The sequence below is a fragment of the Gavia stellata genome, chromosome 4, assembly GCF_030936135.1.
Source record: "Gavia stellata isolate bGavSte3 chromosome 4, bGavSte3.hap2, whole genome shotgun sequence".
Taxonomy (NCBI): domain Eukaryota; kingdom Metazoa; phylum Chordata; class Aves; order Gaviiformes; family Gaviidae; genus Gavia; species Gavia stellata.
In genome coordinates, this window is record NC_082597.1 from 67,332,233 (window position 1) to 67,356,704 (window position 24,472).

General features: G+C 43.2%; 1 protein-coding gene across 6 annotated transcripts in view; it reads left to right on the plus strand.

Moving 5' to 3' along the window:
• The window catches only part of DENND5B (DENN domain containing 5B), a 115,434-nt gene extending 92,128 nt beyond the window's left edge, over positions 1-23,306 (plus strand). For 5 of the 6 annotated variants that reach the window (XM_059815913.1, XM_059815915.1, XM_059815916.1 and 2 more), the window contains 13 exons: positions 983-1,114; positions 1,965-2,117; positions 2,623-2,701; positions 3,939-4,020; positions 9,028-9,156; positions 10,498-10,619; positions 12,345-12,490; positions 14,193-14,311; positions 15,494-15,681; positions 17,329-17,411; positions 17,577-17,703; positions 18,515-18,689; positions 19,335-23,306. In XM_059815913.1, coding sequence (XP_059671896.1) covers positions 983-1,114; positions 1,965-2,117; positions 2,623-2,701; positions 3,939-4,020; positions 9,028-9,156; positions 10,498-10,619; positions 12,345-12,490; positions 14,193-14,311; positions 15,494-15,681; positions 17,329-17,411; positions 17,577-17,703; positions 18,515-18,689; positions 19,335-19,518 — 1,719 coding nt within the window. In that variant the 3' untranslated portion in view covers positions 19,519-23,306. Of the gene's footprint in view, positions 1-982; positions 1,115-1,964; positions 2,118-2,622; positions 2,732-3,938; positions 4,021-9,027; positions 9,157-10,497; positions 10,620-12,344; positions 12,491-14,192; positions 14,312-15,493; positions 15,682-17,328; positions 17,412-17,576; positions 17,704-18,514; positions 18,690-19,334 lie in introns of all 6 variants that reach the window. The other variant, XM_059815918.1, reaches the window with a different exon arrangement.
• The last annotated feature ends 1,166 nt before the right edge of the window (positions 23,307-24,472 follow it).

Genomic DNA, 24,472 nt, shown 5'->3' on the forward strand with positions numbered 1-24,472 from the left:
GGAGCATTCCCACACCAGGCTATGAGCGCTGTGCTTCAATATTGCTTTATTTGGCAACATTCTATTCTTTTACCCTTTTTAGCAAAAACTTTATGAATAATGCTTGGGCATTTTTTTGATAGGTTTCATATTTGCACACCTAAATGTGGCCAACTTCTTAGCTTTGCTCAGCATGTGCCCCTCTCACTGATGTTGGGAGCAGATGACACTTTGTTGATTGGTTTGGCGTTTTTTGCTTAACAAAAAAACCAAACAATAAAAAAAGCCCTGAGCAATAAGGCAATGCAGCAGAAAGGCTTAAAAGTCTTTATGGTAGCTTGGCTCCCTTTTTTAAAGAGCATGCCAATTTTTGTCCATACTTCTCAATTACCACCCCACAGTAAAAACATGAATGTCAGTTTTGTTTAAAACAAGCTTCACTTGTAATTAAGAAGTTAATTGAGAATAAAATCAAGGCTGATTTATTCCTCCCCCCAACTGTCCAGATGAAAAGTAATGGATGAAATCTTTGTCCTTCACTGGGTGTATTTCTTTTTCTTGTGATTTCTCTTCAAAGGATTTTTTCCATTCATGTACAGTCTGCAAAAAATGAGACAAATGGCTTTAAATTTTTTAAATTTTTTTAAGTGAAAACCAAATAACAATGGAAGGAAACTTTACTTGATATTTTGATTTTATTGCTGAATGAAGGTACCACACTTTTATGCACTGCTGTGGCTAACTTTGTGCTAGTGGTTAACAGCACAGTTCACTGGCTAACGTTGACTGTTTCAGTTCCTTGCAGGAAAATATCTTGTTTTTTCTGTTGTCGAAAGGGAGCATTCCACTTCTCCAGCCTCACACCTAAGCATCAGACAAATCATGATGATGTTCCTAGATTAACACTAGCTCATTCCTTTTCACCAGCATTTGCTTGCCTAGGATTAGGATGAGGAGAATCCCTCTGACTTGTAATATCTAAAATTATTCTGTTTATTTTTAGAAATACATGCAGGAGGCGAGGAGTTTAGGAAAAAATTTAAGGCAGCCCAAACTCTCAGACCTCTCTCCAGCTGTGATTGCACAGACCAACTGGAAATTTGTGGAAGGGTTACTGAAGGAATGTCGCATGAAGGTAGGTCCTTCCCCCTTCCCGCCTGCTCTCCCCTTGCTTACACTGAGCCTAAATAGCGTCTGTAGATGGTGTCCTGAAACTCCTTCACAGCTGGAAAGCCGTTGATCTGTTGGTGTACCAGGCTATTGCAGGGTGGATGTCCCTGTAGCGTTACATTTTTCAACTGCTAGGAGAGAAAGGAACGTATTATCACTCTTCTGTTTATGCAGTCAAAGTTGGTGAAACAAGTAAAAAGGACAGGAGGGAGAATCAGCTTGATCAGACATCTTAGGGAGGATTTCCTTTAATTGTTCATATGTAAATGTAGCCTAAACATAATAGGCTTTGAGACCCATGGTCAAAAGTGGAAGAATTCAGCATGTGCGATTGTTGTGCATGTTGGTTATGCAGAATAAATGAAGTATAGCAGTTTCTAATATTGAAGAAGCTTTTATAGCCATGGAAATATAATTTCTTTGTGTCTTTGTATTGGTTGCAGCTGGTGGTATACTGTATTACCCAAGTTTTAAACTTTAATAGCTGTAACAAGAAGAAAAACACATACTGACTGAGACCGAAAATGTATCTAGCTCTGTACTCTGTTTTTGATACTGGTTGGTAATAGATCAACAGTGTACGAATAGGACAATAGATAAAGGGTATAGAAATAGGACAGTATGGAGTAATCATGCAAACTTTTTTTTTTAATTATTATTTTTAATTTACAGTCTCTGTAAAGAGATTTGAAGTTTCTCTGGTCAGGCCATTAGCGATGGTCTCTAGATTAAGCATGTTTAAGTAAACTCATTTATAAATTCTGTCCTGTGTTGGATAACATTCTCAAAAACCATTGGGGATTTTTTTTTAATAGACTAAACGCATGTTGGTAGAGAAGATGGGCCATGAAGCAGTCGAGCTGGGGCATGGAGAAGCCAACATAACAGGTCTGGAGGAAAATACGTTGATTGCTAGTCTCTGTGATCTGCTAGAAAGAATCTGGAGCCATGGTCTGCAGGTCAAGCAGGTTGGTAACTGGGAACTCAGGACTTTGTGTGTACAGTACTCTAGCAAATACTGAATGCCATCTCTACCTTTTAAGCTGCTACTCGTTGGTGTCATTCCAACTTAAAGTGGGAGGTGTCTTTGGGCTCAGAGTCCCTGGTTGATACCTTGTGAGGGCTGGGGGAGTTTTGGAGGTTTGGTTTGTTGTTTTTTGTTTTTTTTCTATTTGAGAGGTACCTGTAGAAATTGCAATGATGTTGTCAAATAGGTGTTTGGTTTCTTCTCTTTCAACCTTCAGAAGGGAAACCAGGGAGAGGACAGAGAAACAAGGTGGGTGGTGTGACTGCTAGGTCAGTGGGATGGTCCTCTCCTCTTCCTGAGGTCTCATGGCCCAAGAGAGAAGGATTGATTCTCACTGCTGAACATTTGGCCCACCAAAATGCCATCCCGTTATTTTGCTGTGTTCACTGGCCTCTTTTCTTTTGCCAGATTTATTTAAAGCTATGTACTACATATTCAATTTTCAGGGGAAATCTGCTTTGTGGTCCCATTTACTTCAGTACCAGGAGAGAGAAGAGAAGCAAGAGCATAGTGCAGAGTCCCCAGGTGAGTACTTGGCAATTGACTCCATGAAGGGTCCATCACAGTGAATGAACTTGGGCCTAGGAGGAACAGTGCAGCCACACGAAACCCATGCAGGATTTTCGGTGTATTTGCTTGCTAATATCACATTTACATTTTGAGACCTTTCATAATCATTATGAAGATGCCTTATGTCTGGGCAAAATATTTGCCTCCAACGATGTCAATCTGAACATACTTATTGTCCCTGTCTGGAAAATCACTCAATGTCTGTTCACTACCTTCATTCCCTTTTAACCAGCATTGAGTGAGGTGTGAGAAGCAGTGCTTCCACAAGAGGTGATTTCTGAAGGAGCTGAAGGTGTGGAGCTGTGGCTAAGACAGCTGAGATTTTTCTTTCAGTGAACATAATCGGTCTCTCAAATCCCAATGGGAACCCCTCCATGTTCAATAAATCTTTATACTGGTGGACAGTACAGTTCAGAAGTTGTGTAATTAATCTCTATCCATCAGTCTAGGTGCTCAGTTTATGCTTTGGCTTGGCCCTTTACAATCAATAGATTACTTCTGTGTTGTGAGAGACGTTGGTTTTCTGATAACCTTGAGATCTCCGTGCCCACAGGCTGCTGCTGGGTATTGTAGTAAAAGTCTCTGTATTTTAGTGGGTCATCTTCCAAGGACTCTCCAATCCTCCAGATCCTGCAGATGGGAACTTGTATGATCAGTCCTCAAAGCCACATCTATGGACAAACTAGTCTTGCTCATGAAAAGACTTTTTAATAAGCTTCAATGAGTAATGCACTAAGCAATCTGGCCGCCAGGCAGAAATTCCTGAGAGCAAAATTTGTCACCACAAAGCAGTTTGATCAGAGTAGCGGAGCACAGAAATGTGTGGCATTCTTAGCATTGAATATGCTACTGTAGCCTAATTCTATCTCATCCCTCTCGATTGTGAGCTTTCCGTAAAAACATATTACTGATAAAACTCATCACCGTACAGATTTATGTTAATGTGTTTCACATGCGAAAAAGGAAGCTGTTAAATCTCCAAGTTCAGTGCTAGATTAAGGGAGGAATAGGTAATGTATTAAGCATTTTTCATTTTGTCTGCTTCTACATTTCCAGGATAGAGTTAATGATAATGCACAGAAACATTGCAGTTACCAGCCACTTAAGATTGTTTTCAGCTGTATGTAAAACAAATGCATTGCAGACCATTACTGTAATTTTGTATTAACTTAATATATTTTCTCCATTGCAGTTGCTGTTGGAACAGAAAGACGAAAGTCTGATACAGGAATTACTCTGCCTACTTTGAGGGTTTCCCTGATACAAGATATGAGGTACACAGTTTCCCAAAGCATTAATTGTGGTTTTAATTGTGTAGCCAAAGGTAAAGATCCTCACTGGCTTTGGGTTTACAAAGGCTAAGCAGAATTAAACCTTCTCCTTAGCTCACACTCAAATCTACGAAGTGTTGCCTTTTTATTTTACAAAACTTTTCTGCATGTTTACTTGATTTATTTTAGCTAAAAGACAATTAAAAACACACAAGTTTTACTGGGTTTTTTGTTTTCCCTGGAGGGTTCTTCTAGCAACAAAGCCAACTTCTACAAATCAGAGCAGATATGTTGAATTCCTTGGTACTTTGAGTTTGTTTCTTTTTGTTTGATTTAAATTACTGACCAAGCAAGCACAGTTGATAAAGCAAAGGGATATAAAAACCTGCTCATAATGCCTGAGCAATATTCTTTGTTTTCAATTATCATTTTATGACAAGCAGTAATAAATGTACAAATTTAGAAATGTAATCAAACCTAGTATTTGGGTGAGTTTAAAGTTGGAATGTGAAGTAAGGGCAGGTGCTTTGTAGGAGGTCACAGCCTGGCTCTGGAGAGCTTTTTACAAAGTGTTGGTTGGGAACTAGAAGGATTAGCGAGTAAGAAGAGGTGGAGGCTGATGTGACAGCACGAGGCAGTTGCTCTTCAGGGTATCTCCTCGACCAAGCCACTGCCAGGTCAAGCCACTGTTTTGAGCCTTTGCTTGCCATGGCTAAGCATTGCAGTGGGGTAAAAGTGCCATGAAAAGAGGGGAGGAGTAATGCAATAATGCTCATCTGTAGAGAGCTGCTAGCAATTGCTAGCAATCTCATGTGTGAGACAACATGAGTATTGTTTCTTGTAACACCATGTCCTTCTTCCACGTAAAAATATGGCAAAAAATCTTACGGTAAAAATCAGATTAATTGTAGTTAGTTCACAAAAAACATGATCAAGTGATGTGATTTTTATCATGGGTGTTGTTAAAGATTATTTTTTTTCTGATGTGAGATCCCACAGATTAGTCAGACTTTTCTGAAAGAAAATGACTGTACTTCCCATCTGCAGTGTGCAACCTTTTTGTTTGATGCTATGTAGTTTGAGTCTTGTTCCCTGATTTTGAAGAGTATGACATGCCACATAAGGCTAAAACAACATGCGAAAGAGGGAGGAAGAATATATACAGTGTAATTAGGAGTATAATGCGAAGAGGTCATTTTGAACACGTGTCTGTCATTTTGGCATCCCTCTCATGGGACGTGGCAGCTATTTACTTAACTCGGTCCTGTGAGGCTGACAGGCATGTAGGGGGTCGGTCTGAGGAAAGGATGAAGGAGGATCTGGAGCGGAAACTCATGTGCTGGGGGGGGATTGCCATGTGTGCTCGCTGCTGCGTGCATGGGTTTTGTCTTCCATGTACTTCCACTTGAGTAATGAAAGCCCAGCGCAGATCTGAGCTCTCTTGCTTGAATCACAAGAGTGTTTCCGCTGCTTTTTGGAGAAAAAGTACAGAAGCAGAACACTACTTTTTGTAATATCTTGGGTATTCGTGATTGTCCACACACGTGTCTGGTCATAGAAAGTGCTGGGCAGATGGTGAGTTGATTTTGTCATCCATAATCTCGTGGCATACTTTCTCCTGCTTGGAAGGAATGCTGCTTAATATTTGTTTGCACACACAGATTTATGCTGAAGTTAGAAGGATGGGTAATTGTTAAATTGCCGGGGTTGCAGTGCTAACTGAACTAATGGCTAGAGGATTAAGCATTGCCTTAAGCACAGCTTGTTTTTGACGGTTCATGAGAGGTTATGTAAACAACTTAAAAAGCAAGGCTGAATCACAGTCACGCTCTGAATGTGCCATGAGCCTGTGCTACAGGTAATGTGTGTGTCCTCTGCCTCCCTCACAAAGCCAGGCATCTTAGATGTGGTAAGAAAGATCCTCAAGATGTTTGTTTTAGTTCTCTGCATGGAGAGTCTCTGCACAAGTGTTTTTGGGGTATGCCCTTCAGCCTTTCCCCCAGGCGACGATCCGCATCATCTCTCCCACCCCTCTTCCAGCTGCCCGACAGGCTCCTGCTGCAGCCTGCCTCCTGCATGGCCTCACCCCTCGGGCACATCACTGCACGTCCAGCCGGACCAGTCAGTGCCAAGGCAACTCCCCGAAACCTTTGGTCCAGCTGGGTTCAAGTTTCGGGTCCTTCTCCTTTGGGCAAGCTCTTCCTTGCTACCAGCACTTGCTTTCATGCCCGTGTCATGCCTCCCCTCCCGCGGGGAGCTTGCAGCGGAGGATGCGAGCCCTGGGCGCTGGGCCCACGGCAGTGATGCTTAACCTGCTGCAGTCAAAAGAAGCTGGGTTAGCAAAGACCTGCTACCTACACGGGATGAGCTAGTACGGCTCATTTCTGACTGCGCTGGGACTGGGAGCATTCACACCATGCTCGGGGGCATGGCGGTACTGAGCAGCCATAACCTCTTCTGTCAGCACAGCTATTTGCAGAGGGTATGTCTCGCTGTGCCCCAGGCTTACATTTGATGGGGAAAATAGATTTTTCTTTATTACTAACAAGAGGATTAAAAGCAAGTCCCAACCTAGGGAGTTGCATTGAAATTGCTGTTCAGTGCCCGGACAAGAAGAGTTTGCTGTGTGGTGGTGAGCATACAGTGCTTACACTTAGGTCACTGCTAAAAATAGAGCTGTTCTGACTCTCACAACTGAGAGTGAAATAAATTGCATTCCTGAATGCTCTGTTCTGTTACATTCTGCTTTTGCTGACAACAAGACTGATTACTGAATCTTTTTAATGTTTCTGCCAAGCTGCGTGGTTGCAGATCCTTATTTTTCCCAAATGCACAATTAATGCCAAGCTGGTCTGAACCAGAAACAGGTAATGAAGAGGTACAGAGCATGTATGGAATAAGGTTAAGGCCATCTGTAACTTGAATCTTCTCACAGTAAAATAACATATTCTACCTAGTGTTTCATATTAGATGTAATTTGAGCTGAGCACTGGGGGGGAAGGGAAGGGAGGGAGATGATAGTCTGTGCTTTGATCTTCCCATCTCAAAAGACTTAAAAGGTCTGAGGAGAGTGTCTCAACACGATGTAGTTGAGTGTAGTGCCCATCCTGTTTCTCAAGGACTGCGGATCACATGCCCAGCTGTCTGGGCTGGAAGGTCTAATGTTGGCTGCCACGCTCTGAGCCAGGAGGGCTTTCCAATGCCAGGAGCAAGGCTCTCGGCAGTGATTCAGCTGGTATTGCTGCTGACAGAGGGAGGCTGCTGAGATTGCTTATAAATGGCAAGGACTTGTATGTGAGTGTAATGTGCCCTCCTGGGTTTGTTTTACAGCTCACTGAAAGTTAGTACTTCTCACCTGGTCCATCAGAGAACTATCCATGTGCCATGTTAGGAAACAGGAGGAAAGTTTCTTTAAAAGAAAAACAAACCTCTTTTTTCCTTTTTTTTCTTTCTTATTTTTTTAAAGGGGTTTTAAATAACTTGGGTTTTGCCACTGGCAAGCTACCTTAACTCCTATTGATTGTTTCTTCCTGATGGTGCTTCAGATATGTACGTACAGCACAGAGCCATGTGGTACAGACCCCTCAGCTTGGATTGCAAAGGTAGACCTGTATTTTGAGAATTTGGGTAGGTCAGCCTGGTGGAGAACAGTGCTGCTGAGCGATGGCTGATATCCGCTTCACTTGTGCAGAACGAACACGTATTTCTGGACAGCACTAAGTTGTACTTTTTAATTTGCCCTAGCCCTGTTACGTTAGAAGCTCTATAAACAAGAGAGTATTTTTCTCATATAATGCAGGGTCTAAATATAACACAAAGCACGTGCTTGGGGATAACAGATGGGGGAAAGCATGAGACAGTGAGACTATATTAGTCAACATAAAAAGCATCAGTCACAGCATGACTTTGTTGGATTTTCTTTGGAGTGAATATTGCCACATTGCCTAACGCTCAGCAATGTGCGGAGGGCCTTCAAGGAACATGCAGAAGTTGGAAAGTAAATTGCAACAGAGATCAGTTCAGACTCAGCTGATGGTACTTACAGCTTGCTGCAGAGGTTTGGAGGGCTGAATTGCCTGTGCACTTAACATGCAAACTGCGTGAAAATTAAGAAATGGCAGCCTTTTCTTACCCCTGCTGGAAACCGTTACTCATTTTTCTTGCTGTTTATTTAAACAAGTGGGGGGTTTTTGGAAGCAGCTTTGCCCTGCCGTGGCAGTTCTCTTCCTCTTCTAAAGCACCCTGTGCTCTAAAACTAGGGTTTCTGGCATTCTCCAAACTGACATATGGGAAGTTCAAAAAAAAGAAAAGCCAAAACCATAGAAGAAAGCCCCTATGGAACAGTTCTGCTTTCCTACAGACCAAGCATGTGGTGGGGCTGTTCAGATTATCACTGACACGAGGGCCTCATATCCCTGAAAATGTGATTCTGCTTGTGACTGCCTGTTGCTGTTTTTGCCCCAACAATCCTCTTTGTCTCAGATTTCCCATTGCTGCTGCCATCAAGGGGTTTGGTAGAGCCTTCAGAGTAGACTGGGGTTTGGAGAAAGTCTTAAGATGTATATTGTCCTCTGCACTCCCAGACATACCCGTTTGGATCAGCAGCTTGAGGGAGCAGCTGTGATATAACTGGGTCTCACAAGGTGGCTGCTTTTTTAAAGTGTTAGCAGTGTCCATGAGGACATCTACCTTAGGCAGTGCAGGGATGAGCAGATCTACCCCCGCTCACCTTGGCCAAGCAAATGCCAGGACACAGAGCAACTGATACGGGCTGTAGTGCATCTGGGTTGCAGCCTGTCGTGCCCAGGAAGGGCTGCCCCATGTCCCTGGGGCTGCCGGGGGTCTCGGTGCCACGGTGCAGGGCCATGCTGGGGGTCTCTTTCTCTAGAAATAATGTCAGGAGACATTTTCCGATTCGGCTGCTGCATCACGCTGGATGTTGCCATTTGAAGCATATAGGATTTTCATGATTCATCTATTCTTACTTACTTTTTTTCCCACCCATTTCAGGCATGTTCAGAACATGAGTGAGATAAAGACTGATGTGGGGCGAGCCCGAGCCTGGATAAGGCTTTCTCTGGAGAAGAAGCTTTTGTCTCAGCACCTGAAGCAGCTGCTTTCCAACCAGGCACTTGCCAAGTAAGCTGGCTCTTTATCCCAAAGCTTCACTTTCACGTCTTCCTCAGGTGCTGTGCAGGCCTGGGGCACGGTCAGGCACCCTGTTTGGGTACTGCGGTTTCCAGCTAGAAGTTATTGAAGGGTAGAGGGTAGCTGGGGGAGGAGGTACTGCCCGCCCAGCAGCGCAGAAGTCTGCTCATCTGCCTGGAAAAATGAATCACAATTTTCAGGAAGGAGGCGTTAGGTTTTGGTGAGATCAGTGCATTGATCCAAGCCACTTCGTGGCCCTACAATCGCTATAGCTTGTGCAAATGAAGCAGCAGGGGCAGGAATGCCCCTTTTCTCACAGCAGCCCTGTGTTAAGTTGACTCAAGCCAAATGTGGGCCCCCATCCTGACTGCCGAGGCGCTGGGTTGTAGGCCAGCCCTCCCAGCCACTTAGCAGCTCCCCCAGCTTTGCCTTCTTTTGCAAGCGCAGGCACTTAAGGATCTGCCTGTGTAGATGTTTCCTGACTTCGTTTTCTTAAAACAATGCATTTAGGAAAAAAAACCCCAAACCTTATGAAAACATCCTAACTATTGCATGCAGTTCTTAGCAGAACTGGCTCTGTGATGTTACACACGTGATTATGCCGGAAGCTACCCAATACTGAAGTCTGCTAAGGGGAAGAAAGAGGAGTAGCTGGAGACAGTCATCTCTTGGGTGATCAGCTGAAGGCATGGTGGCAGACCTGTCTTTTCCTGAAGTTTCATCTACAGCTATCTACCTTAGCAGCTTTTTGGGACTCTGTTGCCTTCAGACTGCAGGCAGTGTTGCAAACTCTGCGCTTTCTCAGAGTGGGACCAGGTTAACTCCTGGTGTGGCTTTGCGCTGCTTTGGGCAACTAGTGATGTACGCTGGATTTGCCGAAATGGAGTGGCAGGAGGACCCCTGCTGCTGCTTGGTGCCTTCCATGGTTTGGTGCCTTCTGGTTAGTTTTGTAAGGAAGGTTAGGTTATTAGACAAAGCTATTCCGCAGTGGGAAGATACAGGGAAGAAATGAGGTTGCTGTATGTTGGTGCAGGTCTGCTGTTGTGAGCAGTGTTAGTTTATATCTGCTTTGCAGCAAAACCAAAACTTTAATGAGATGAACTCTGTAGCCTTGCTGTGGTAGCGTGGAGCTGAGAGTGGTCTGTAAAGCACATGTGTAGTGTAGGGGGTAGATGCCCCCTACGGGTTTCTAGCAGCTTGTGTTAGCTGGGGACTCTCACTTTCCATACCTCCCATTAAGATCAACTCTTCATTTGGTGTTTTGAGATTCAAACATCTTTCAAGATACATGGTGCTTTTTCAACAAGAAAGCAATGTATTTGTTTCTACCAGGAAACTTTACAAGCGTTACGCTTTCCTGCGCTGTGAAGAAGAACGGGAACAGTTTCTGTATCACCTGCTCTCACTCAATGCTGTGGATTACTTCTGCTTCACAAGCGTCTTCACCACAATCAGTGAGTTGGAGAATCATTTTTTTTCCCCCTGAATAAAAATTAGTTGCTGTCATGATTTGTAAGAGACGATGTTGCTGTTGCTGGTGTCTGAGTAGCTGAGTCTTTATCTGGAAACCTTGCTTGTTGCTGCCGGGCTCAGGGGTGCTGGGTGTTGCTCTGGGAAACCAGCTGGAGAGCCAAGGTTGTGTGGGAGTGCTCTGGAGAAGAGCGTTGCACAAAGGAGAGTAATCAGCGGAGAGTGCTGCTGTAGCACTTGGTTTTCCTCGCCAAGTTGTATAGTCTTTTTCATCATTCCTCCCAGACAAGTCCTCTACTTCCTAATGCTTCTTTCTGGCCTTCGCTAAGTGTGCATCCTAACAGCCTGCTCTCTGCAGACTGAGAAGGAGGTGGAAGTCTTGGAGGATGAAATACAAGGCAGTTTGTGCTCTGCTGTAGATTTTAAATCTCTTTTTGTTTCTCCTTAAATGCCAAAAAGATTCCCTCTCCCTTCCTCTCTTGTAAGAAGGAGAGCAGAGATTGGATTGAAATCTGAAAATTAATCTTTGTCACTGCAGCAGTGGGCAATGCAGAGAAAGGCAGGACCCCAGGAGATGACGTAATTACTTGGATTCACCTTGGCAGCCCTTTAGTCTTCATTTCCCTGCCTGTTCGGAGTAAAGTGAAGCAAGTTTTACGTGGCTGTCAAAACAGGCACTCATTCTACTTTTTCTCCTCTTAAAGCAGTAAATCCTCTCAGAACTAGTGCAGGGCAAAGAGATTTATTCATCCCTGATTACCTTGTTTCTGCAGGGCATCCAGCTTGGCAGCTTTCCCCTGTAGGACAAGCGCTTGGAATTGGAGGGTATTTTTTTAAGTGCAGTATCGTTGCGTGGCACGCAAAAAGTAAAAGGGCCAGCTTATCTTACCCAGTCCAAAAGGCAGCCTGTGAAACGTAAGGAGAGAGTCTTGCAATGCTAGCGTGCCGTATCTGAGGCAAATCCAAATCGGGGTGGGTGGCGGCCCTTGTCTTAAGCACGTTTGGGTGGTGCAGATTTAAAAGCAAAATAATAATTTTTAATGGGGGAACGTCCACAGAGGCGCATCAGACTTGCGACTTGGGCTATGCCGTTACCAGCCGTGCCAGCATCTCTGGCATTGCCTTCTCCCCGATAACCTTCCGTCTGCCCCTTTACCCTTCCCGCCTGCCGGGGCGGCGGCGCCGTGCCGCAGAGGGGGCTTACCGCCTTCCCCGGCGGACTCCGGAGCCGTCCTGGCGCTGCCCGGCCCTGCGGCAAGGCGGCGGCCGGTTCTGCCGCGGGGCTGCAGCACCACCGTGCGGCACCGCGGCCCGCCGGCACGGCAGGGCGGGCGGCAGCGAGCCCCTCGCTGAACGGAGGGCGGCGGCAGGAGCTGCCGCGGAAGGCTGCGGGCGGTAGCGGCTGCGGGTTGGAGCTCCCGCAGAGCTGCGCTGCAGAGCCGCTGCTGCTGGTTGGGGGCTGGCGGGAGCGGGGGGTGCGGTGCCCCCCCCCCCGCGAGGGGAGAGTCTCTGCTGCCGCAGCGAGGCTCTCTGCGAGTTTGTCTCGCCCTGGCTAGGGAGGACGGAGGAGTTCCCCTTGTTAGGCTGCTGAGAGGTGGGACAAGAACTTATCTTCAAGGGAGAGGCCTGTTTTACTCCAGAAATTGCATTTACACTGAGGGGGGGCGGAAAAAGTCAAGACTAACTTTTTTTTCCTCCTCTGTTCTTAGTGATCCCTTATAGGTCAGTGATAATTCCCATCAAAAAACTAAGCAATGCAATAACCACATCAAACCCGTGGATTTGTGTGTCGGGAGAACTAGGAGATACAGGTGTAATGCAGATTCCTAAAAACCACCTAGAAATGACATTTGAGGTGAGTACATGCTCTCTTCAACTTGAAACATGCGTCCAAATAAACATTAATTTGGTGAGGGTTTACTGTCTTAAGATCACAGCATTTCAGATTCTGTCCAGGTTTTCAAGGTTGCTGTACATTCAGGTATGTACAGGAAAATAGTGCTGCCTGCCCCTCCTGTGCTAGATGAAAGTTTTCTGTTCACACACACCACTTTTAATCACAGGCTTCACTGCTGGCCCTGTCCCAGCCCAGGGCTCCTCTTCTCACCTAGCCAAGCTATTTCCACATCTCGTTCCCTTCCACATCTCCCTGCCTAATTTTCCCTTTCAGGCCTCATTTCCGACTCCTTGTTTCCCTTCCAAGTTTCTTTTCCCTTCTTTCAATCTGTCTTCCCACTCAGCACCACCCAGGTCCTTTTCTACCTCTGGCCAGTCCCAAATTGCTTCTCCATCCAGCTCCTTGTCTGGCATTGCTGCCTTCCTTCCAATCAGCCAGTCTAACCCCTGAGCCCTTCAACTTTTCAGCTTCAGGTGCTACTCCTGGGAAACCGTAGAGCTGCCATCCCCATCAGGCTCTCTTCTCCATGCTTGCTGTGGTTTTCTCTTTGCGTTTGACTACCTGGCGTTCCCCTCTGCTTTCCCACCCATCAGTTACAGGTTGGCTTGGTGCCACCCCAAAGCAGCTGGTAGCAGGAATTGCAGGGAAAGCCCTGTCAGGGTCCTGTAGCTCCAGACTGTTCCGTATCTAGTAAGAAGTGATTTCGTAGGAAAATCTGCTACTAACATTGAAGTTGCATCCATTGAGCGTATGCAGACCGATCTTCAACAACAATAGTAAAAAAAAAAAAAAAAAACCCACCTCTTGCCAAATATAGGTAGATTTTTGACAGAGATAGAGAGGATATTTTCATGATACAATGGCTGTCTCTCATTCAGATATTAGTATTTTGTAGAAAAGATCTCCAGGCTTCTAACAAGCAAAATAACATATCTGGACATTTCTAAGGACCATACTAACACTGTTCTGGATTATTGCTTTGGCTGAACCTTTCCTAAAATATCAACTTGGTTAGCCACCCACTATGGAAAATGTCAGCCTAAGCTTCTTGTTTGGCAGTATCAGAAGCAATGAAAACCAAGGTCTTGCAAGGGAAGTGTTTAGGTGACATTAACACATGTTGCTGCCAGCTCCACCTACAATTACATACAGCACTGGAATTCAGTCTCTTGTCTTCCTTGTTCTGTCTCTTTGTGATGTTAAGAGTCTCATGTTAGTGATTTTTGTCTTGCCTAACAATAAGCAAATTGATTTTTGAAAATAATAAAGGATCTAGGGTCTCCTTATAGTGTAGAGTGAGTTAACTGAAGGTCAGTATGCTCAAAATGCATTTTTTAAAAGCTATTTGTACTGAAGATCTATTTCTTCTACAAAAGCACACCTTTTTATCACCTCGGAAGTATTGAGAGTGAGCACTCACAACAAAGAATGTAATCTCTTTACTAGCTTCTAATAGTTTTATTTGAAGGTATTTCTTTTCTCCTGTGTTAAAATAACTCTGCTTTTCAAAACGTTCTGCACATTTGGTTGAAAATACTTGCTGTATAAATCAAAGGAAACTGAATAAAAACATACATTTGAGACCATATGTGTACATGTGGTGGTGGAGGGGTGTTGTCTGTTGTTTTTTAAATTAAGTAAAAACTGTTATTCATTTCAGTGCCAGAATTTGGGGAAGCTGACGACTGTTCAGATTGGTCATGACAACTCAGGGCTACTAGCCAAGTGGCTGGTTGATTGTGTCATGGTCAGAAATGAAATAACAGGACACACGTACAAGTAAGCAACAAGTTTTAATTTTCTTTGTCTGAAATTCTTACTTGTAAAATCTAGAGAAAGCAAGAAGGCATTCATCTTCTTCTCAGTTGGTGGAGCACTGTGGGCTGATTTGGATACCCGATAGGGTTGGGTTGGTCTCCCCCACTCCCAGTTCTCTCATTTCAGAAGCCCTAGTTGAAGTCGAATAATCTGATAAATATTAAATGAGACTTGAATGTAGGATTTTCTTTGCATCTCTCGGACACAGGACAGACAGTATGGTTACTTTTGAAGTGATTCGTATGTTTGTGTCTAATAATTAAATATCTTGATTTAAAGTAGTGTGGTAAAATTGTGCACAAATTAACTCTTTAAACCCCTAGAAGCTGGAATGATAGTTTAGGGCAAACCTCTGGTTTCTTTTTCTTTTAAAAAATATTCAGATGTCTAAGTAGTATAACAAATGTACAAAAATTTGGATTACAAGAAAATAAAAGGTTTTGATGATTTCCTAATCTTCTACTGAGTACATACTTCTTGTGTCAAAATGATCTCCTAACTCATCATTGGTTTTACAAAACATCTGGCTAAGCAGACTTAATTTTTTTATTTTTCTAAATGTGGACTTGGAAAACTATAATTCAGAGAGGTGAGCTCCAGACCTCAGGGTTGGCCACAGTGTATGGGGGAAAGTAGGAGGAAACAGGGTACAAGCACTGGGGGTATGAACTGTGGATGGGATCAAAAAGTACAGCAATAAAATGTGAGGTGAGGTTTTAGTATGAGGAGATGTCACAGCTTCAGTTGGGTGGGAACTCAGTGTGGGTATGTAATTGTTAATCATCACAATATTTGTAAAGGCTGAATATCAGTTGTGGTTGCAAGTGAAAAATAACCTGGCAGAAATCAAGATGTGGCCCATGAAATACGTGTATAACACTTTCTGTTGTCCTGAACTTCCATGCAAGCTTTGCGTATTTCCCTTTTTCGAAGGATGGAGGTGAATGTAGTTTTCTGGTTTGGTCCTATCAGCTGTGGTGCAGGGGATGCTGCCTGCTGAGTTCTGGTTTGTGAAAAGTTTCTGGCTACAGAGTATTCCCTGCCCATTATCAGTGTTTATTGGGTACTAGCTGTCCGTCTAACTTTGAGATCAAGCTAGACTCCCTGTGTGGCTGACCTATGCTTGTGCTGGCCACATGGCAGGTTTCCCTGCGGGCGGTGGCTGGGAAAGGGCGTTGACGATGGCAGTTTGGAGCGAATACTCATTGGAGAGCTGGTGTCTTCCACGTCTGACGAAGAACTGGGAAAGCAGTGCCGTACCCCACCCCAGCAGAAATCTCCTACCACGGCTCGACGACTGAGCATCACTTCCCTCACAGGGAAAAACAGCAGTAAGTCCTTTCCTTTCTCTCCAGGGCCCTAGAGAAGGGGGCAGCAACTGCTGAGAAATACAGCTCCTGTGAACAGGACAGCTCCTACTGAAGCAAGGCGTGGTGTAGAGGAACAGTTGCGAGCTGATGAGTTTTTCCTGCCCCGATTTGTGTGTCTGCAGCTTGCTCTGTGACTGTACATGTTGCCTCTTTCAGTGTCCCCATTTGACAGTTGAGAGATAATAATCTCTTTCCTTGGAGCGTAGAGATACGAGATGAGGGAGGAGAAGGCAGCAGAATTTGCAGTAGTTGATGCTTCACGGCTCACTTAGCAGTCAGTGGGAAGACAGTCCTCTCTGAAGGGCAGTTCAGAGCCTGATGTGGATGCTGTGAACTGCCTTCTGGAGGAGCACATCTCCAGAGGGATCTTAGGGGACATCAACCTCACATCCCTAAAATTAGCTTTTATGAGTAACTGCACCTGGCTACAACGGGGCATGGGACTGAGAGGGCCACGTGAGGCATTCTCCGCTAAAGCATACAGATGAACACAGTGTCGATCCTGTTCATAAATCTGTCCGGCTCCTGTAAAGTAGAGGACATGACTGCTGAAATGTCAAGCAAGGAAAGATTAGCCTCCAAGAGTAATGCAGCATTTAAAAACCACCACGGGACCACTGCAGCTCTTCACATATGTGAGTCCATATTAGCTGGAGGAGTGGGCACCAGAGCTACTTGCAGAGCATTTCCTTAGGTCTGAGAACACTAAGGCCCAATAATTCATTTGTCTTGTAAGCTACATGAGGCTCTGTGTTAGACCTGCCAAAGACTGTGGAGGTCATAAATGATACTGAGTTACTCCGTGCTTCCAAAATAACAATTGTAGGACAAGCTAATAGCAACCTGCATGTTTGAAAAACTAGAAAGGACTCATAGAAGACCCATGAAAATGACTGAAGTCTGGAAAAGATCTGCTTAAAATGAAGCTTTAAAAGTTCAGTCTGTTTTAATCAGAAAGTGAATGAGGGACTAGATAATTTTCTGCAGGTACCTGCATAGGAAGATGAGATGGTAACAGGTGGAGGCATAGCATGATTCAGTAGCAGAGGCATACAGGTAAACAGATTCAGAGCAGAAACATGGCATATGTTTTAACACAGAAGACAACTTGCTTTTGGAACCATTAATAAGGAATATTCTCTGCCTGTGGCCCCTCACACTGGTACAATTACTAGACATGTGCCTAAAATAGATACTTGTTTTGGCTCAATAAACCATTGTGGGTTCAAGTCAGGAATTAGTGAGTGCTGGGTTTTCTCGCCTTTGTCACGTAGAAGTGACTGGGCTACAACCTTTCAGCCCGTGTGTCTTCATGTGAGGGTTGCTGTACTCTATGTGATAAGCAAGGTGTGATTAACTCAAATAAAATATTTATCAAGCCAGATCCTTGGGTTGTGCATTTTTAAGTAGGACAATTTATTTGACTATTCCAGGGTTGCTCATCAGTTCCTTGCAATTAAGGCTCAGGTTTACCCAAGTCAAATGATTGTGTGAACTCTGTTTAAAGATACAGAATAATTCCTGCAGTTCAAGCTATGTCATCATGAGAATTTGACGAATGTTTTAAAGTTGCTATCTTCAGCTGGTATGCTCGCCATCATTTCACAGAGCCTAATGCGGGACAGATCCAAGAGGGAATCGGGGAAGCCGTGAACAATATTGTGAAACACTTTCACAAGCCAGAGAAAGAGGTACTTCCTACTTTTCATTACTTGCCTGGTACCTGCAATGCATGTAAATATTTTTATAAACAGAAATGGTCCTGAAGTACCAGTAGAGTCTGTTAACCTTTAGATTTGAAGCTTCTGGCTTACAAACAAGGCAAGTTGTATTTCCAGACTCTCCCTTTCCCACAGAGAGGGAGCCTTACCATTCTGTTGTGTGGAGAAAACGGTCTGGTCGCAGCACTGGAGCAGGTCTTCCACCATGGATTCAAATCGGCTCGCATTTTTCATAAGAATGTCTTCATCTGGGATTTCATAGGTAAGCTGGTATGTGATCTGGAGGCAGAAAGAGAAGAAAGATTAGGGTAAAAATGACTACTCACACACAGACTTGGGATTCTTGTCAGCTAGGGTGCCATTTGTTCCTGCCTAGCACCTGCTCCACGTCGCTTAAAGTCAATGAGAAACAAGATGGAAGATGATAAATACTAAACTCTATATAAGGGATGAACGTGAATCTGTGCAGAAATTTAAGAGCACTTCAAATTCTAGTCATTTATTCATAGATGAATGTTCAAACAGCTGTTTTTCTACCCATAAAGAAGGTAGGATGGAAGTTGGGATAGAGTAGCAATTGGTGTTAGGGCGAGAGCCAGGAAAGGGCAGGGAGTGAAAGGTTTAGATTTCTAGCTGTTTATGAGAACTCTCCTAATCACTGCACTGGTCTTCTGGTGATGCTTATCTGTGGGCCTATGTTGCAGTAATTTAAGACGTACTTACTCCCTTAAAACATGCTCACAAGTTGAGATACTTAGCCTGAGGGTAAGTGCTTACTCAGAAAAGGTGAAAAATCAAAGCTGATGGTATCACTTACAATGAAACCATTGATAGGTACTCTGGTGAGGATCGTTCATGTTACCTAACTGTATTAGACATCAACCAGTCTGCTGACCACTGCTGTGTAGCAAAGGTGGAGATCACCACCTACCTATGGTCTTCAGAGTGAGGAATCCGTACATAAACTGTGCAGTAGGTCTCAGCAGGTTGTTTTTTTAAGGATTCTCTTGTGTAATTCTATGTCACAATGAAGTACTTCCGCTCACTGGGTTCTGATTTTCTCCCTACCACAGAGAAAGCTGTTGCTTATTTTGAAACCAGTGACCAGATTGGAGACAATGAGGAGGCCCTTTTGCTTCAGAGATCTTCATGCAAAACCTTCTGTCATTATGTGAATGCCATCAATACAGCTCCAAGGAACATTGGAAAGGATGGCAAATTCCAAATTCTGGTTTGCCTGGGGACAAGGTACCTAACTGCTCTTCATTATATGTGTCCTCTTGCATTAGACTAGAAGAGTATTTTTACACCATTGTTATTATCTTTAGTTTTCCATCTTAAGACATCTCATACCTATCTATTATCCAGTACCTATTTTAGGCAGCTTTAATACTACATGAAAAATTGGAGCAAGGAAGCAGTAATGATACATGGCTAGTGTCTAAACTGCTAAAAATGTTTTGAGCTCTTTTGTAACTGTTAGCTTGACAGTCATATGTCTGAAATCTGTCTTGAAATTGTATTTTAGAAATAAGTACCATTTTTTTGTCTTGTCTGTCTGAATACATGGAGAACCAGTTGCAAAACAGTCTATTGGGTTTTCCTGAGATTTACTTTCCCTGTTCCTGATCTGAAAATCTTACAGAATTATTCCAAAGTCAATTGTCCAATTCTGCTGATATCTTTCCATCTTCATTCCTACAGTATGTTCAGTTACCTGTATTTTAGTAAGAAAATCAAGGGTTATGATTACACAGGAGACTTTTATGTGCAAACAACATGCATCACCTGCAAAAACAGACTGCATGTTTTGGGTTGTGTTCTCGGGGAAGAATTTCAGTTTGAGATCTGTTGTACTTGGTGCTAAAATAATTCCTTTCAACCCCTTTGCAGGGACCACTTGCTCTCTCAGTGGATCCCATTGCTGGCAGAGTGCCCACCCATCACAAGGATGTATGAGGAGAACGCTCTCCTACGGGACCGCATGACTGTCAACTCCCTTATTCGAGTCCTACAGACATTGCAAGATTTCAACATTATCCTAGAAGGATCGCTCATTAAAGGAGTGGATGTTTAGCATGGCTTTGCTGAGAACTTCATTATTCCTTTCCCAAGCAAGCAAACCACAATTGGAGACCTGTCAGGACTTGAATGCAATGGTAGTGCACCACTGTAAGGCAAAGCTGCCGGTTGAAGCGGGAGTGGGAAGCCCAGTTTGTGCCCGATGGGGACTGTCCTCTAAAGCTGCAGAAAGCTAAGATGCAGTATTGTAGTTTATTTGAAACAGAAATTTAGTATAAAATAGAGTATTTTCATGTGTTAGATGTGTGTAAATATGCTATCTTCTTTAAGAAATTATATTACTCTAAGAAATTTTTCTTAGACTGAATGTTCTTGTTCTGACTATGAGTAGCTTAAACCCAGGGGAAGGACTGGGGGGAGGGAAGGACCGGGGTGGGAAGGGATGCCACTACTTGCTTGCAAGGAAGAAGCCAATCAATGTGTAAATACAGCGCAAACTCAGCAGGGCTTTTTTCAGGTATTGCAAATTAATACAGCAAATATCCTTACGTAGCCATTGTGGTTGTCTCACTCTTGGAAGTGTTGCAAGCATATGCTGTTTTACCCTACTGAACATTGGTCTCTCTTAGTTTTTTGTTTGACTCAACCCTTTCCATGCACGGAAGTTGTAAGTCATCATCTTTGTCTTGTAAGGTCTTTTGTGTCACTTCTGTTGATCTCCAGAAGGGGAGACAAGTGTTGAAATGCTTAAACACTGCACAGGAGGACTACTGTTAGCCTCGGAGACTGAGAGTATAGCCTCGGAGACTGAGAGTATGAGAGACCTGTTTAAGCAGTTTTGCTGCAGCTTGAGATGGGGAATGATGACTTGCTTGACTCAGTGTGTCCCTTGCCTGTCTAGATGTTCTGATGATTCCCCCTCAACCTCAGCCAGTTTGTGTTGTGGATGACCTTTTTTTTTTTTTTCTTCTCTCTCCATGTTGAGGAATTTGGTTCATACCAAATTCTTGCTGTACTTGAGAAGAATCATTGCTGTAGAGCCACAAACACCGATGTTGCTGTGCTACTGAACTGTATCAGCTGGTTTTGAAATGCTGACAGGTTATGAGTCTTCCTTTATCCCTCAGAATGAGTGTTCCTAGGAAGTACAGGATGCTTGATTACTTTTTTTTTCAATTGTCCAGCTACAAAAAAAAAAGGAGGAAAAAAAAAGAATCTCATTTTAGTATTTTGAGGCTCCTCTCCTACACTCTTTCCAGTTAATGTGTTAGTAATACAGCATGTATATACAGATGAAGCTCTTGAAGAGGAACTGGGAGCAACTGAAATCCTGTACGCTAAAAATCTAACAAGAGATTACATGAAAATCATCTTGCGGATACCATGCAGCAAATACGGAATGTATTTTCCGTTCTTGTGGATGGGAGTTGGAAGGATCTGAGGGCATAGTTAGCTTCATCTGCTTTTAGGTTTCGGAGGTTAGTTTAAATATGAGTGTTTGTTTTTACTTCTTTATTTCCTATGATCTTGGCCATTTTGTCAGTGGATTTCTGTGGATGTCTCACTGTCCGCTGTGGCTTGGGAAAGGCCCCGAGCTGGTACTGTAAGTGTGTTGCCTTGCACTGTGCTCTTAAGTGGCATTAGGAGGGACTTGGGAATAGTGGGCAGTAGCAGGTCTCAGTATAGTGTGCACGTGGTGAAGAAAGGGATGAGAGCTAAGGAAAAGGAAAGAGGATGAAAATTAGGGTTTGCTTTCTCACCTTTTGTCAAGCTTCTCTACTTTCCTGTGGTCCTTCTGCTGTCCAGTTTTTCTAACAGCACTCACTTTAGTGTCAAAGTTTCATGTCATATTCCCAGCCAGAAGAAAACTCTTCGTGTGACTTTCTTTCATTAGAAGGGAGAGTTTTATGTTATATTTTTCATTTCTAAGAAAGAAGTAAAATAACACTGTCAGGGAGTCGTCGACTTTAATGAGGGTTCCAGCTGTTAATAACTGTTCTTTCCTCCTGGGCTTGCACTTCCTTAAACTGACTAAACTCACCCCAAATACTGTAGGCAGCACTGCCATGTCACTACTGCGGGTGTGGGTAACTAACGTAAAGGCTGTGAATGGTGTCATGAGTTAGTAGCCAGAGCCCACGGCTGTGTAACATCTCTCTTACGTTTCCAGAAATGGGAAATTTGGGGTGTTAGGGTTTTCTGTGTGGCCAGGCAAGTCTGCTTAAAGTCAGCAGAAGATGCATGACAACCCTTCAGCAGCAACTGAAAATGCATCCCTAGTATTTAAGTCTATCAATAAATTACACATTCAGCACCAGAAACCATATGGCAGCATTATTTGGTAATGACTGCTTAGGATGTTTTGATTTCTATTACAACTCAGGCCTTTTCTGTCTAATGACTGCTATACATGATTTTTTCACGCCCAACCCAGTCTAAGTGACTTTCATTTTACTGCAATAATAACCTCTTTAGTCCTTGGATTTCTTCGCAGCATCGTCTGCATTTGCTAGCTGGATACTGCTCAAAAGTACACTGCTGCATCCTTCTCCAAAGACTATTTATGACTTAAGCAGTCGTAACATTCATCTGACATGACACGGGTTAAGTGCAAGCAGGATAAAGTAGAAATGTGGGCACCTCTAAAGGTCAAGCGTAGATGAATAAACCACACACAGAGAAAAGGGCAATAACTACATAAAGTCTTTCTTAAGTTAAAATAAGTCAAAACCTGAGAAATTTTAAAATTCAGAACAGGGCCTTCCCCCATTTCAAACTACATTAAGGAAGCTTTAGCACTTAACTTTAACACAACTTCACATCAGCTTTTTCAGCAAGTGTTGACTTGTTTGGTTTTGTCAGGTTTCACATCACATTAATACTAATACAATAAAAATAATATATGTCTAATATTTCCTTGTAGGCAATAAAGCACCCTAAGTTATGTTGAAAGGGGCACAGCTGAGTGCCTCAGATTCCTAGAAGACTAGTTATTTGACAACCTTGGGAGTATGGTTCTTTGTAGTGGATTTTTATTCTGCCATGTATGATCTTTTTTTTCAGTAGACTACTTTTGTTTATTGAAAACTGTGAGGTTTTTTCTTTAAGATTTACAGAAATCATTCTACCCACTAGAATGGTGAGAAACCCATCAGGATTCTTCTAAGCTAACACAGTTTTCACTTCAGTGTTAAAGCACCTTCTTTGGTTGCGAAAGGGAATCTTGGAAAAGACCAAAGCTCTCTGGTATCTGCTTTTTAAAAAAAAAAAATTCCTATCCAATACCCATCTGCAGATGTCTGAGTTTGCATAATCGTGTTATACTAACATCCAGCATGGTAACTTGAGGGAGTCAGAGAATCAAATGCCTCACTATGTACAAAATGTGTATTTATAATTCTCTGAAATGAATGAAATTCTACTGTTTAGTGAAAAATCTACTCATGTTTATTCCAAGTTGGTTTGTGTAATTAGATATCATTGTTCAAAAATGTCTTTCTAGAGTAGTTGCGCAATGGCGTATTTGAGAAAATTCCTTCTTTCAATCAAATGAAGGTGCGCATCTTGAGGGGAGATATTGTATGTTACAATTCAAATGTACAGATGTGCCCTGTATAGCTTAAAATGATCCTTAAATGTCTCCATTAAGTATATTTTGTCTTTACATTATTACTAACTGAATAAGAACTGGATTATTTTCAAGATGACATTGGTAAAAGTATTGTTATATCAAGCACTTTAACATACATACCACAAACTGACATGGGTTTTTCAGGTTTTGAAGTACATTGAAATACAGCTTTTCATGCTATGTCCTTTACAAATAAAACTGTGAGAATAATGGTTGGTGTCACTTTCTCTTTGCAGAGGAACTGAGAGACTGGTGTCTCAAGCCAAGAGCTGATCTGAACCTGGAGGGCATGTTTGTAAAGGGAGCGAGTCGAACAAAATGATTCAGTTGATAGTGATTCCTGGCACTGGGAACTTGCTGGAGCACAGAGGGGGAGAAGGAGTGTGAGGGTCTGCTCTCAAAACCTGCCCTTCTGCCTCCTCTGACCCAAAAGTCTATGACTGTGCCGAGCCTGACCAGCTCCTCATTTTCAAGGCTTAGGTAGAAAGTGTGGCTGATCGAAGAGAAGAAATGGGATCGCAGTGAAGTTTAGCTCTTACCAGGGTGGCGTTTGCTAGGCAGCCTGGGTTGCTTTCCCTTAGTATCTGAAGCACATGGGGAGGAGTGGGGAGAAGGGGGGTGAGATCCTGTTGACAGCAAAATGGGAAGCGTGGGATTAACTGCAGCCCAAGGTCTCTTTCCTCTCTTGACATGGGTTGCTCTGATATTTGAACTCAGGGTTAAAAAGCCGGAATGAAACTCATGCCCTCCAGCCTGTCAGTTAGCATGTCACGTAAGAAGAGAGGTTGATACAAAAGAGAGATATGGGTGCTTGCCACAAAAAAGGTGCAAAAGAATGATAGTGAAATGCCCTGCTTAGTAATTAAAGGCTTTTCTAAGTTGGACTGGATTTCAGAAATTCCCCCCACCCCGTCCCTCCAGCTCTTGCTCTATTGGAATTGGCAAAAATATGAGAATTTTTGGAAACTGCATAGTTGAAATGCAGTTCCCTGCATGTGTGTGCATGGTGTGTGTGAGCTGGGACGTGTCTGTTCATTCATTTTAACTCTGTTTTGAAAAGGCAGAGAATCTCAGAAGAAGGCTGAAAGTCTCAGAGCCTGGGACCATATATGTGGGAATCCTGAAACACATCGTTTGATGATACTGATGTTTATCAACAGTATAGCGGCAAAATTACAGGATTCTATAAATGTGAATAAAATCCACAGAGCTGTTTTGTGGTCAAATTTCAACAGGAGGAATGGCCGTACTTAATACACCCCCTTACTAAATGTGTTAGGCTTAAGTATATAAACTTGAGATAGTGGGATCTGACATCTTAAAGGCAGTATTTGAAGTAAAGCAGGACTAAACTTGTCCAGATGAGGAAGTACAAATA